Source organism: Musa acuminata, chromosome BXJ2-6, assembly GCF_036884655.1.
Source record: "Musa acuminata AAA Group cultivar baxijiao chromosome BXJ2-6, Cavendish_Baxijiao_AAA, whole genome shotgun sequence".
NCBI classification, from domain to species: domain Eukaryota; kingdom Viridiplantae; phylum Streptophyta; class Magnoliopsida; order Zingiberales; family Musaceae; genus Musa; species Musa acuminata.
In genome coordinates, this window is record NC_088343.1 from 15,983,816 (window position 1) to 15,996,256 (window position 12,441).

The 12,441-nt window shown below is 36.4% G+C and overlaps 3 protein-coding genes and 1 non-coding gene across 5 annotated transcripts; 1 reads left to right on the top strand and 3 right to left on the bottom strand.

Annotated features, from left to right (window-relative positions):
• Nucleotides 1–341: 341 nt before the first annotated feature.
• On the bottom strand, nt 342–4,504 carry LOC135615098 (histone deacetylase 8-like). 2 transcript variants are annotated; one of them, XM_065113156.1, is made up of 4 exons: nt 4,161–4,504; nt 1,814–2,394; nt 1,187–1,493; nt 342–582 (listed from the first exon to the last, which is right to left on the bottom strand). In XM_065113156.1, the coding sequence occupies exons 1-3, from the start codon at nt 4,441–4,443 to the stop codon at nt 1,197–1,199; spliced, it is 1,161 nt and encodes a 386-aa protein (XP_064969228.1). In that variant the 5' UTR covers nt 4,444–4,504; the 3' UTR covers nt 342–582; nt 1,187–1,196. The 2 variants fall into 2 exon arrangements, with proteins under 2 accessions (XP_064969228.1, XP_064969229.1); XM_065113157.1 differs by lacking the exon at nt 342–582 and having other exon boundaries at nt 1,287–1,456.
• Nucleotides 4,505–5,939: 1,435 nt separating this feature from the next.
• LOC135613792 (dof zinc finger protein DOF4.7-like) lies at nt 5,940–7,015 on the bottom strand. The gene has a single exon (XM_065110828.1). The coding sequence runs from the start codon at nt 6,839–6,841 to the stop codon at nt 6,005–6,007; it is 837 nt and encodes a 278-aa protein (XP_064966900.1). The 5' UTR covers nt 6,842–7,015; the 3' UTR covers nt 5,940–6,004.
• A 1,053-nt stretch (nt 7,016–8,068) lies between these two features.
• LOC103988511 (uncharacterized) lies at nt 8,069–8,605 on the top strand. Its single transcript, XM_009407050.3, has one exon. The coding sequence runs from the start codon at nt 8,069–8,071 to the stop codon at nt 8,603–8,605; it is 537 nt and encodes a 178-aa protein (XP_009405325.2).
• A 234-nt stretch (nt 8,606–8,839) lies between these two features.
• Nucleotides 8,840–8,911, bottom strand: TRNAP-AGG (transfer RNA proline (anticodon AGG)). The gene has a single exon. It is a non-coding gene; the product is annotated as a tRNA-Pro (tRNA).
• Nucleotides 8,912–12,441: the final 3,530 nt, after the last annotated feature.

A 12,441-nucleotide genomic window follows, 5' to 3' on the forward strand; every position in this document is an offset into this window, starting at 1 on the left:
AGAGCGCGAGGGTTTTTATAGTGAGAATTACCATTGCCTGATGTGTTGGCCCGCAAGAAGTAAGACTGTACTTCTGGTAGCGTCTGACGTTACCGTTGGCGTGACATGAGGGATCGAACCTGAACAGGGCGTTAATGCGCCTTGGTAGGCATTCCGGTCCACGTTGACCAGGTGCCTCATCAGGTCAACAGAGGCGTGACGTGTCACCTGGGGTAGCCGATGTCACGCGAGTCTTATCGCAATTATTACCCTCATCAAATAGCGAAGCAACTTAATTATCTGAAAACCCGAACTTATGTGATATCAAAGTATAAGATTCACCACCACCACAACAACAATAATACTATCAGATCACTGCCATTAATATCGATATCAGAAATTACAATGGAGTCATCCCAACCCGTGGAGAGATACATGTCACAACGAGTGAGGAACTCATCCACCAAGGAAGAAAAGCTTTTACATGGATAATGCACCAGTGTCTTCTTCAAGTGAAATTTCATCTAAATCCCTTTCACACAATTGACAGCAGCTATCTTCATCCTACTAATCTTCTGACTTTGTCTACCACAAATATGGATCCTGACACAAAGAAGAGAAAATTTAAGTAAGATGATTCAGTTTCCTTGTTTGGAAAGTAACGAAACTACAATTTCTGAGTCTTATCAACATCAAAAATTGTCTTACTAACTCAAATGGTAATGAACTTGCAATCTATGCTAAGAAAGTTGAACATAGCCTGTGCCAGCTCCTAAGTTCCCTTAACCTGAGTTTTGAAGTTCTCAACAGTATAGAATTAGACTAATTTGATGCCTATGTAATAGAATAATAAGACAAAAAATTAGGACTATCTGCTGCGGTCATTCGATCCTGTTGATTGGGCCGTATGAAGGTCGGTGTTCTTAATGTTATAACCAGTTAAACTACTTCGCCTTAGTTCCACCAAGTTCCATGGGTCACAACCAATTTTTCCCTTCTTTCAAATAAGTGCCCATTACCACATGTTATAATTTTAGGATTGACCATATTAAATCAGATAAACAATTTGGGCCATGTTTGATAACTTCAACAGACTTGAAACGACACTAAGCTAAAATTCTCAGATCATTTTACTTCGCTACAATCTCAGCAAAATAGACTTCTGTTGCCAGCATTTTTACTTAGATGAGGACATGAAAATAATTACCTCCATAATATTAACCCAAAAAGGGTATACATTCTTTCCAGTACTGCTTGATAGAATCTACAACTTTGACAGTGAAGGCCTTGTCCTCAGGGTAATAAGCAATGGGGTCTGAAAGCAGCGGGGCTGGAAGATTGAGTACTCCTTCAAGAGTTGCATGGAGACAGTAAGCTGAGTATGTCACATGGTAACCTCCTTCCTGAACAACTAATATGCGTCCCTCAGAGTGCATGTCGGCCAGCTTGCGCACTACTTCGCCAATCTTCTTATAACCTGCCATTGTGAGGCATTGCCTTCCATTTGGATCAAACTGAAGCAGGACAGGAGTCATTACTAAGATAAAGAAGAATACAGATCAATCAAGAAGAAGCTACATGATTCGATATGGATTCTTCCCTGAAAAGCATCTTAATCTTCTCTCTAGCTGATTATACAATATATGATCTATTTTCACCTTATATAATCTATCTTGCCTGATAGCACTTCATTACTTTTGAGATATCACTTGGTAAGCAAGCAGAACCCACACACACATTAAAAGTCAAATTGACAAGATCAGAACAGGAAAATCAGCAGACCAGGATTCGTATAGAGGAACAAAAAAGTAATTCAACATCAATATCAACTCACCGCACTAGAGTCTTGCCCAACAACCAGAACAATAAGGCCTGGTTCAAACTTCTGAATTGCTGGAACAACCAGTTGATTCATAGCATAAGCATACCCCTCGTCCCCTGTCCCATTGGGTAAGGGTATATTAAGATTGTAGCCAAACCCACTGCCCTCGCCTACTTCGTCAATGGAACCATTCTGCGGATGTGATGGCCCCCAAGAGCCATGATTCATGTGAAGAGAGATTGTCAGAACATTATCTGAGCAATAAAACCCTTCAGCTGTACCATTTCCATGATGCACATCAATATCAATTACTGCAGCCTTTCTGCAGCCCGAATCTAGAGCAAGTTGTACTGCAAGTCCAGCATTGTTTAAGAAGCAATAACCATCAGCTCTACAAGGCTGTGCATGATGACCTGGTGGCCGCACTAGAGCATAAGCAAGCTTCCCATTTCCATCTAATATATATTTCATTGCTGATAGTGTGGTTCCCGCGGCTAAAAGGGCAGCACCCCAAGATCCAGGGTTCATAAAAGTGCCAGGACAGAGCTCTTTATGCCCAGCTACATTAGCTTGTACTAGTTCCTCCACATACTCTGAAGTATGAAAAGGAGAAATATAAAAGCTGATTCAACGGAGCAGATGGTAGATTTATGAAAATTACTTTGCTAGCATATAAAATAACCTCAACATGTCTATATCAGATAACCTTCTAATTAAGCAAAATTGCGGCCAACATAGAGTATTACATCTATCTGATAAATAAATTGTTTGCATCTTTAATTTTTCATCAAAATCATATGGGATGGCAGAACCTGATACTGATCTTCTTAATACCTCTCTTCTTATGTTCATGTACATCTAGCATCAACTTTCTCTTCTAAAAACTTATTAATATTCTTGATCTCTATGCATGATGTGCACATGATGCTTTCTAGGTATCACAGACTCCATCCCCATGTAGAGCATGCATTGACTAGTGTCAAAAATCCATCTCCTTACAGGTAGGACCCAAGTAATTATAAGAACAAAAAACTTGTTTCATGAACCAAATTGTTTCAATGCTCTATGTCAGTAACTGCGAATTTGACATATGGCCGTACCAGGGAAGAGAAGCTTATCCACTTGAACCATTAGAAATTACAAGTTCAGAATCCTTTTAAATAAAAGAAGTAGAATTATCATTTAAACAACCTGCTTCTTTCGTCACTAAAATAAGCTCCACATACTTTTCATTGTCAATTCAACATGAGGCAAAGCAAGAACCATAATTATAGGAAGGAATCTTGATCTGATACTCTAGTCATTTGCCTAGATACGGAAGGAAAAATATTGCATCTAGTCTGCCTAAACTATAACTAATCCGGTCTCTCTTCAAATCTGACATGGTAGGATGACAGAGAGAAAAGAAAACAATTAGTAACCATTAAGGTTTAGTTTGATTTAATGACAAGATCGATACAGGAACATACAGCTTGAAGATATCAAACAAAATTTGCTAATGCTCAGAGTTGTGCTCTTTATCTAATTCATCATAAATGTACCTCCAAGAGCATCTGACAAACACCCAACAGACTATCTCAATCTATTACAGAAATTCAGTAGACATTTGAATATGTAGAGAAAGAGATTGTGTTAGTTGAATTCCTTGTAGCAGATATGATGTCTAAAGACTTGGACAGAACTCATTGTCTGTAGCACAAAAGAAGGCAAGCATGAAAAATCCAGCAACCTATGCAGATGTCTGTCATTTATGATAAAAAAAAAAAGCAGCACTTAAAGGCACTAAAGAAGATATGATATTAACACTCTGTGACTGGATGAACAGGCACTAAAGAAGACATGATATTAACACTGTGATTGGGTGAACAACATGGCTCTACAGATTTGGATACCCAACAAGCCTACATGCGTATAATTGAGCTTGTTCTTACACGAACAAAAATAAGTTGCTTATATTATTATCTCAGAGATCAGAATTAAACCGAAATATTCCTAACAGATGATATTCTTAACCCATAAATTGGCTGCAACTGATTCACAATTTTTCACCATAAATCCTCAACTGGATCCCATAAAAGTTTCTTAATATCTGGTTCCCATTGAAGTTTCTCAATACTCCGCAATTGGATCCCATCAAAGTTTACTAGTAACACTTCTTGCTCCATCCAAAGACCATTTGTCACTACACGACTCCACATATGCCGCACACGAAGGTCCAAAACATGATCTTTTTGCACACAGGGGATAAATCCTCCAAGAGCAACACAAAAATTAGAATCAATTAACCTCATTAATACTAAAGTATAACATATCAATTAAGCTCATTAAGCAGCAGTAGCAGCGGAAGACGAGGCAGTACCGGCAGTGTGGAAAGAAAAGAGCTCGGAAAGGTGGGCAGGGCGGCCAGGGTGCCACGAGACGAAGGGAGCAAGGGGCCCCTTGCGGAGTATGGAGACCATGTTCCGCACCCGGTCCGCGTTCTCCGGGTGCTTATCGAGGACCTCGAGGAACCCTGGATCGAAGCCGGTGTCGAAGACTCCGGCGCCGGCGTCGTGGTCGAGCATACCCTCGTGCCAGAACACGTGGATCACATCGCAGGGGAGCGCCGCGGTGAGTGGCGGGGACGGCGGCTGCGGATCCATGCCGCAGATTCGTGCAGGGGACCGGAATCTGTGGTTTGCCGACTCGACCCGGTTCGCTCTCCTCCGTAACTAACCGGACATATATATATATATATATAAGAGAAAATATGGACATTTTCATCAAAAATTGTAAAATATATACTTCTTCCGAGCAAATATATTAATATATAACTAGATACTATTTTTTTGGTATAATGGACAAAAATTATATATTTTTATCTCAATATTTTATTATCAAAATATAATCAAGACCTTATTACATAATATTATTGCTGTAAGATGACATTATTTCAAGTTAATAAATTAGGATTTATTATTGCTTATGTAGTCATGTTTAGGTGGGAAAATAAGATATGAGGATCTACTTCTAGTTTCTCTCAAGTTTTAAGAGTAGGAGAAAAGGTATAAATTTTTTTCAGAATTTAAATGAGAAGATATATAAAAAAATTTATGCTTAAGTTTGATTAACTCAATGATGTTGGTAATTGATATCATATGATGAATAATTTAATTTTTTTATATAAAAAATTACATTAAACTAAATTAGTGTTTAATCATGATAATATTGTTTCGAATTTTTCTAATAATAATAATAATAATATTATTATTATTATTATTATTATTATTATTATTATTATTATTTATATTTTGATTTTAAGTAAATATATATGTAAATGAGAGGAGTTCATTGAAATTAATGGTATGAGACGGGATAGAAGAAGATATTAAAAAAATTAAAATGTTCATATAATCTTATATATAGTTCAAAAATGAAAAAAAATATACATAATTCTGAATAATTGAGACTAAGTTACTCTTGTTGGAAGATAACTGTCTTTTATGTGAATCACACAGATTATTGATGCCCTCTAGAGATCACAAATTACCCAAATCAAGAAATAAAGACATTACAATAAGGCAAGCCGGGCATCAATTCCTCCTCATATCAGTTCCCCATTTCAAGGAGTCAGTGATGGCTTAACTTAATGGTCTCATGGTGTGGTTCTCAAGGGATTTGCTTCGGATCATGTGCTATCCTCTCTTGGATCACATCCATAATCTTCTAGTTTTTTGTGTAAATTATGATCTCAATTTCTTGATCTACTGGAAGAGAACAACTTTGATTTTTCTATCTAGTTTTACGTTCATCAACCCAATAATTATTAACCAGATTTATAATGTAATAAATTAGAAGACACTCAGGTCAATGCTTGATGGTTTGGTCTAAGCAAGAAGCTTCAGTTGACTTTTGACATCTAGATTTTAGAGCTCGTTGTTTGACTTAAATGATCTTGATCCTTGATCTTAATTATACTTGAAAGGAGCAGATCACAAGGTGGTTGGTATGTCTATGAAACAATCTTGAACTATGAAGGGTGTTTGATGCTGTTGATGTCACAATCTGTAAAGGAGAGTCATGAATGATGTCATCGTCGATGTCTCTAAATTATTTACGCCATTTCACGTGATGGAGTTTACATGGAGAAAGGATTACGGAACATTGAGAGGAATCGAAGATGAAGAACAGGAGAAAGACAATGAAATGTGGTGGGCATTAGCACTAGTAGAAAGCCTCCAAGCTTGAGTAATCCAACAAGCTCCAATCATCAATGTTCGCACGATCTTGCTGATGATCCATGCTGCATGCCGTGGTCGTCTCAAACTCTTGGCAATCCAAGGATATGTTGCTCTGAACAGGTTCCACTGGCAGTGTTATGGAGCTGCTCAACTCTCTATATAGATTGTACTCTCCATTACCGAATGGCCGATCGTTGACCTGATTCAGTGGTGTAGTATCACCAACTGGCGAAAACATCTGACAGTGGCGTGAACTCGATCGGCTTGTCGTTTCAGTATCGAATGCTGCAATGGCGACGCCTGACTCCATCTCCGGAGACCGGTTCATGTACTTGGCATACAACGCCTCGAGATTGATGGCAATAGGAGCGGCTACCTCGTTCGTCAGGAGGTCCGGGCGGACAGGACTCTGCGAAGCACGGCCATTGGAGTTGGCATCTGGACCACCGGCGGCGACGGAGACGGCACTGGAGAGCCTCGCTGACGACCTTCCCCTGCGGCTCTTGCGGTAGCCACTGCCGATGGGCACGTTGCGGAGCGACCCGCCCTTGGTCCAGTACCGCCGGCAGGCCTTGCAGAAGTACCGCGGCTGGCTCAGGCTGTAGTTGTTATAGTAACAGAACTTGGTGTCGGAGGAGCCGCAGCGGGGGCAACTGTTCGCCAGCTCGACGTCGACGGGCTGCGGAGGAGTGCAAGGGAGCATGTCATGGTGGGACGAAAGCATGGGAAGGGAAGAAGGCAAGAAGAGCTGCGTATATGTCATGGAGAGGACAGAAGAGGGGGAAGAAGGGGTTATTTGTAGGCAAATGACGGTCATCATGTCTCAGCCGCTGCATGTGCACGATGGAGTAAATTAATGGGGAGTGGTGGGAGGAAGGAGGGGCGGCGCGGCGGTTGAAGCTGCTCCGTACGGGGCTGATGGAGGCCGTCGGCGTTGGCTTGCTTCATCGGGTTCTCCTCGGCATGGGCGAGGCAGGGTCTACAACGACGCCGGAATCACCGTCCACGCCGCTTGTTCTCCTCCTCACTGACCGACCACCGGAATTAGGAAGAACCGATTGAGTTAAATAGCATTAAGATACCCAATTATAATTTGTTAGTGTCAAATTTGGTTGCTAACCCAAATTAAAATCCCAACTATCTTAAGTGGATTGAGGTTCATCAAATCTTATATCTAAGTAGTATGATAAAATCTCTGTCAAAATACTATGTGAAAATAAGGTACTAAATTTAACATCCAAATTTAGTCTCAGTAGTTCAAACTTTTAATAGACTAATTATTTTGTTAGATCGAGACTAAGACTCATATGTATTTTGTTAGATCGTCTCTTTGCCATGAGATAATTCCTTTTGCCATGATTGGGTTGGATTCTTGTTGCCTCTAAGTCAAGGGCAGATGAGAGAGAGACTTCCTTCATCTTCCTACTTTCTGGGGAGACTTGTCTCTTAAGATAACTTATTACTCATACCTTCCTCGGATTCGCATGCAACGAGGAACCAAAGACTCGTTCATACCTCTACAACGAAACTTGTCTCCATAGCGGTCTTAGAATGTGTCTCCTCACTCATTTGTTTGGTAAGAAAAGATATCTAAATAGCATTAATGGGAAAAAGGCCAAAAGGTGGACCCCTTCCACGGTCTGACCACGTCTTGCCTAATGTTGACCATCCAATTGACCACATCCGCCTCCGAGAAGCTATCCAATGAACCCTAATCTCATCACTATACTCTTTTATCTTAACATCAACCATTGTTTTTGCTCTCGTGTCAATTTGCTATTGGCAGTCGACGTGGGACGTGACACCTGATGCGTGCAATTCCGTGGCTTTTACCCGATCCAACTCCGCCTCCTCCGGACGCAGCTTCCTCGTGAGCCCGTAATGGCGGCAGCTGCATGGTTTCTCTTTCTTCTCTCCTTCGTCCTTCTTTATCTGCTCTCAATTACTTCTGCTATTATATTTCGATTCGCTCCTTTACTTCATTGACTTGTTGTGCCTCTACCTTACCTCGATTAAGCTCTCAAACACATCCAGTTCTGCTCCCAACATGGATTCATCTGATCTCCCCATGGACGGGAAGTCGTCGAGGCCGCGGCTGGCTCCTCTCAAAGTTCGAAGGGACTCCTACGCGATAAAGAAACGTCCGGTTGTGCCGCCTGCGCCACCCCAGTACCGGCGGCCCATCATAATTTACGCCGTCTCGCCGAAGGTCGTCCACGCCACTCCTAGCGACTTCATGTCGGTGGTGCAACGCCTCACCGGTGCCGCCGCCGCCTCCGCCTCCTCTTCGTCTTCTTCTGATGCTTCAGTTTTGTCTGCATCTGCTCGTTTAGCCACACACGCATCGAGCAGTGAAATGTTGATGAAGGGCGAGCAAGATCTATCGGATGATCTACTAGGAGTCGATGGTGGCATGGTGTTTTCCCGATCATCCTTCGATGGACTCAGCCAAGATATTTCCGGCAACAAGGGCGTCATGGGGATCAGCAGCTTCTCGCCAAGTCCTAATCATTCTGCTGCTGCTGCTGCTGCTGCTTACTGGGAGTTTTGGCTGCTGCAACAACGTGATGGAGGTCGTATCTGATGAAAGGACGACTCCACGCGATCTCACATCACAGTGAGCTAAAGATTCTCATTCATTTGATGTAGATCTACTGGATTCGTTGTCCTGTATTTTTAGATCTGTCGTTTATTCAGCTTGAAAAAATGATTTAGTTTCTATTGAACTGTGTATGCTTCTTTCACGTTAGTTTTGTCTAATCATAATGAACATGAAATCAATCAGATAAATACCAAAAAAAAAAGAAGGAAAATAATCGGGGCATTCCGAGAATTGAACTCGGGACCTCTCGCACCCTAAGCGAGAATCATACCACTAGACCAAATGCCCGTTTGCGTTTTGATTTCATCCTAAATTTGAATAAATAATTAACATAACAGAGCGCAAACACCAAAATTGGAAATACATAAAGAAACAAGGCAGGTGGGAACCTTGGAACAATATGCAAAGATTAACTCCTAAAGAAAGGAAAATATATATATATTTTTTGCAAATTATAATCAATTGAATCGAGATATGATCTTAATATTCACCACCCAAGTTAGTATGCATTTTTTTTGTTGGATGATATTTTGCCTACTGAATCAAGAATAAATAAGCCAAGTAGAAATAGAGTTTTGATTGAGCAAGTTTGTGAGATGAACTTTTAGAATATTTGATTTTAAGTCTAGTGAGTTAGTTATACCACCATTAATGAGTTACTATTTTAAGTAATAAAATTTATGAAAGAATGCCATGAACTCTCCAACTGACAAGTGAATTAGATGACTAGCATTTTAAATGTAAAAATATTATTGAATAAATTCTTGAACCATCAACCTAAGGTATAACAAGGACACCATTATCAGCATAGCATTGTATTTTAAATATAAAATTTATCAAATAAGATTTTGAGTCCTCAACTTAAAGATATGTAAGACATGTTCACCGTTGCCATCAAACATAATGTTAAACTACAAGAGTTGTTGAAGAAAGGTTTCCAATCCTAAAATTAGTAGTGTACATCAAATAAACAATTTAGATGTATAAAATAAGATTTTAAACTCGCAACATAATGTAGGTGAATTGGGTTTATGACTACGGTATTTATAAAAATTTGTCAATATATAACTCATATAAGTTTTGTATAAAAATCTATTACATTCTCAAACATATACAGTTAGAAGTCTATTATATACTCAAATTGATACATGATCATATATCAGTTTTATAATAAAAATATAAATACCAAAATAACATAGGAATAGAATATTGAAAAACAAAAAAAAATAATAATGAGACATGCTTACATATAAGAGATCATATCAACTTGAAGTAATGATATATTCAAATTACTTCGATAATAAAAAGTTCAATTCAAGATTCATATTCATATTAATTGGAGGGACAATTTTATGAAAATATGCAAAGCAATCATTAATTACATCATTAACAATAGAAGTTAAATTTATGATATATTTTGAGACCATAAGTCAAACGTTTTTGCTGTAAAATTTTCTTTTAGGACTTGGTATTATTAACTTAATTGTCAAAGTGTTAAAGATATTTTGTGATAACACAATAATAGTTTCTTTCTCTAAAAATGATAAATACTTTAGTGGTTCTAAGCATATTGAGTTAAAATACTTGGTGGTTAAAGAACGAGTTTAGAAATAACAAGTGTCAATTGAGAACTTACTAAAATCTACTTTGATAATTGCTAATCCATTTACTAAAATCTTATAATCTAAAGTATTTAAAAACTATGTTTGGACTTATAGTAAGTCATAAAAGATATGATATATATATATATATATATATATATATATATATAATATTTTTATTTAATTAAAATTAGTTATGTCTATAATCATATTTATATTTATACATATCATAGTTGAATATGATTATATAAATTATTATGGACTATTTTAGGAAAAACTAATATTACTTTGATATATAAAAAAGAGTATGACATTAATGATATGCAACTAGTATGACTCATATTAGTTAGTTAGTTGGACTTAATATAGTATTATTATACTTATTGGATTTATTGGTTTGTCTTAAAAATTCATGGTCATGTATAAAAATACTTTTCAAAAATTTTAAAATCCAATTAGGTAAAAAAATTTCAAATAATTTTTTATTTTATTTATTTTAATCTTAAATTTCTTTTATATCTTACCAATTAGTGAGCCAAGTAGGAAAATATTAGATTATGTAGTCATATTTAATTAAGTAAAATATATTATAGATCTAATTACATTCTGATTATGAGTATGGTTCGAAAGAAAGTTTAATTATGGTTAGATTTACTAAGAGATGATTTTAATAAGAGAGACTTTTCTAATTACAATCTTAGATTTCCGCTTTTGTCTATAAAAAAAATAGAATCTCCTATGGATGAACCACCAAAAATTAATATTATAGGTATATTCTTAATCTCGCTCGATCCCTATTTTATCACTTATAGTGGTCATATGAAGGATAGAAAGAGAGGAGAATACGAGTTTAATTCTCCTAGTAGATTGATATCGCTGCAGCTTTCAAATCCGAGGACGATGCGTTTACATAAAGGTTTTCTGAATGACATTAAAAGGTATGCAATTCTGATCTTGATCTATTATTATTTTATTTTAATTTTAATTTTAAAATATTTTATATAATAATAATATAATTATAATTTTTATGCTTACACGATAAACCTTTTTGCCCTCCTAAATGGCCCTCACTACGAAGTGATTCAACCTTTAATGAATGTTGTTGGCCGCACCAATCAGGTGATGAAGTGGGATGCCCCCACCATCACCTTGGAGGAAAGTCTCAAAGATGCCTTGGGTTCTTGGACACTCTGGATGAAGAAGGAAGAAGGAATTCCTTATATAAAGTTTTAAGGAAGGATTTTGTATTAAATTTTTCTAAGGCATCCTTATCATTTAAAATAAAATATTTACAATTGAAAACTTTAAAATATGATATATTATGTCTTTTATTTTTTCATGATTCATAAGAAATTTTAGATAAATGAGGCTTTATAAAAACTCTATTTATGACACAGCATACCATGTTAATGACTTCGACCCAAAAGTATTTGAGTAAGATATGTTCTTTAAGTATAGTTTTTACCATCTCTTATAAGTTCATATTCTTTCTCTCAATAACTTCATTTTATTGTGAATTTCTTGAAGTAAAAAAATTATGATCATACCTATTTAAATTATAAAATTCATAAAAATTATGATTTTTAAATTCACCACCATGATAACTATGAATAGAAGAAATCATAAAATCTTTTTCATTTTGAAACAGTTTATAAAATTTGATAAATTATTTAAAATAGTCATTTTTATGTGTCAAGAAGTATATCTAAGTATATCTATTATAATCATTAATAATCACATATGTATATTTGCTACCTCCTAGACTTGTACAATCAATAGGTCCAAATAAATTTATATGAATGTGTTGTAATAGTTTAGAGGTACTTATTTGATTTTTGAGTTTAAAGATACTCTTTATATATTTTTCTAATTAACACACATCACAAATTTTATCTTTAATAAATTTAATGTTAGGTATTCTTTTTATAAGTTATTTCATTTCAATTTATGAAATTAATTTTATACTAACATATCCCAAAGCCATGCATCATTATTCAAAATTTAAAAATAAGTTGTATCATGAAAATCATCAAGGTCAACAATATAAATATTATCACTTCTTAAAGCTATAATAAATTTATTTTTATTTAGTATTTCTATGGTGTAAGCATAAGATTCAAATTTAATATTATATTTTTTATCATAAAGTTGGCTAATACTTTTTAAGTTGTGTTTCAAACCATCTACCAAAAACATATTTTCAATCAAAAGATTTGA

What these genes read in the sequence shown, in the direction of transcription:
- LOC135615098 (XM_065113156.1), bottom strand. Translation starts at nt 4,443, where the DNA reads ATGGATCCGCAGCCGCCGTCCCCGCCACTCACCGCGGCGCTCCCCTGC. An exon ending in CTTTTCTTTCCACACTGCCG is followed by an intron (nt 2,395 to 4,160) that starts GTACTGCCTCGT and finishes TTCATACTTCAG; the next exon opens with AGTATGTGGAGGAACTAGTA. An exon ending in TTGGGCAAGACTCTAGTGCG is followed by an intron (nt 1,494 to 1,813) that starts GTGAGTTGATAT and finishes GTCCTGCTTCAG; the next exon opens with TTTGATCCAAATGGAAGGCA.
- LOC135613792 (XM_065110828.1), bottom strand. Translation starts at nt 6,841, where the DNA reads ATGATGACCGTCATTTGCCTACAAATAACCCCTTCTTCCCCCTCTTCT.
- LOC103988511 (XM_009407050.3), top strand. Translation starts at nt 8,069, where the DNA reads ATGGATTCATCTGATCTCCCCATGGACGGGAAGTCGTCGAGGCCGCGG.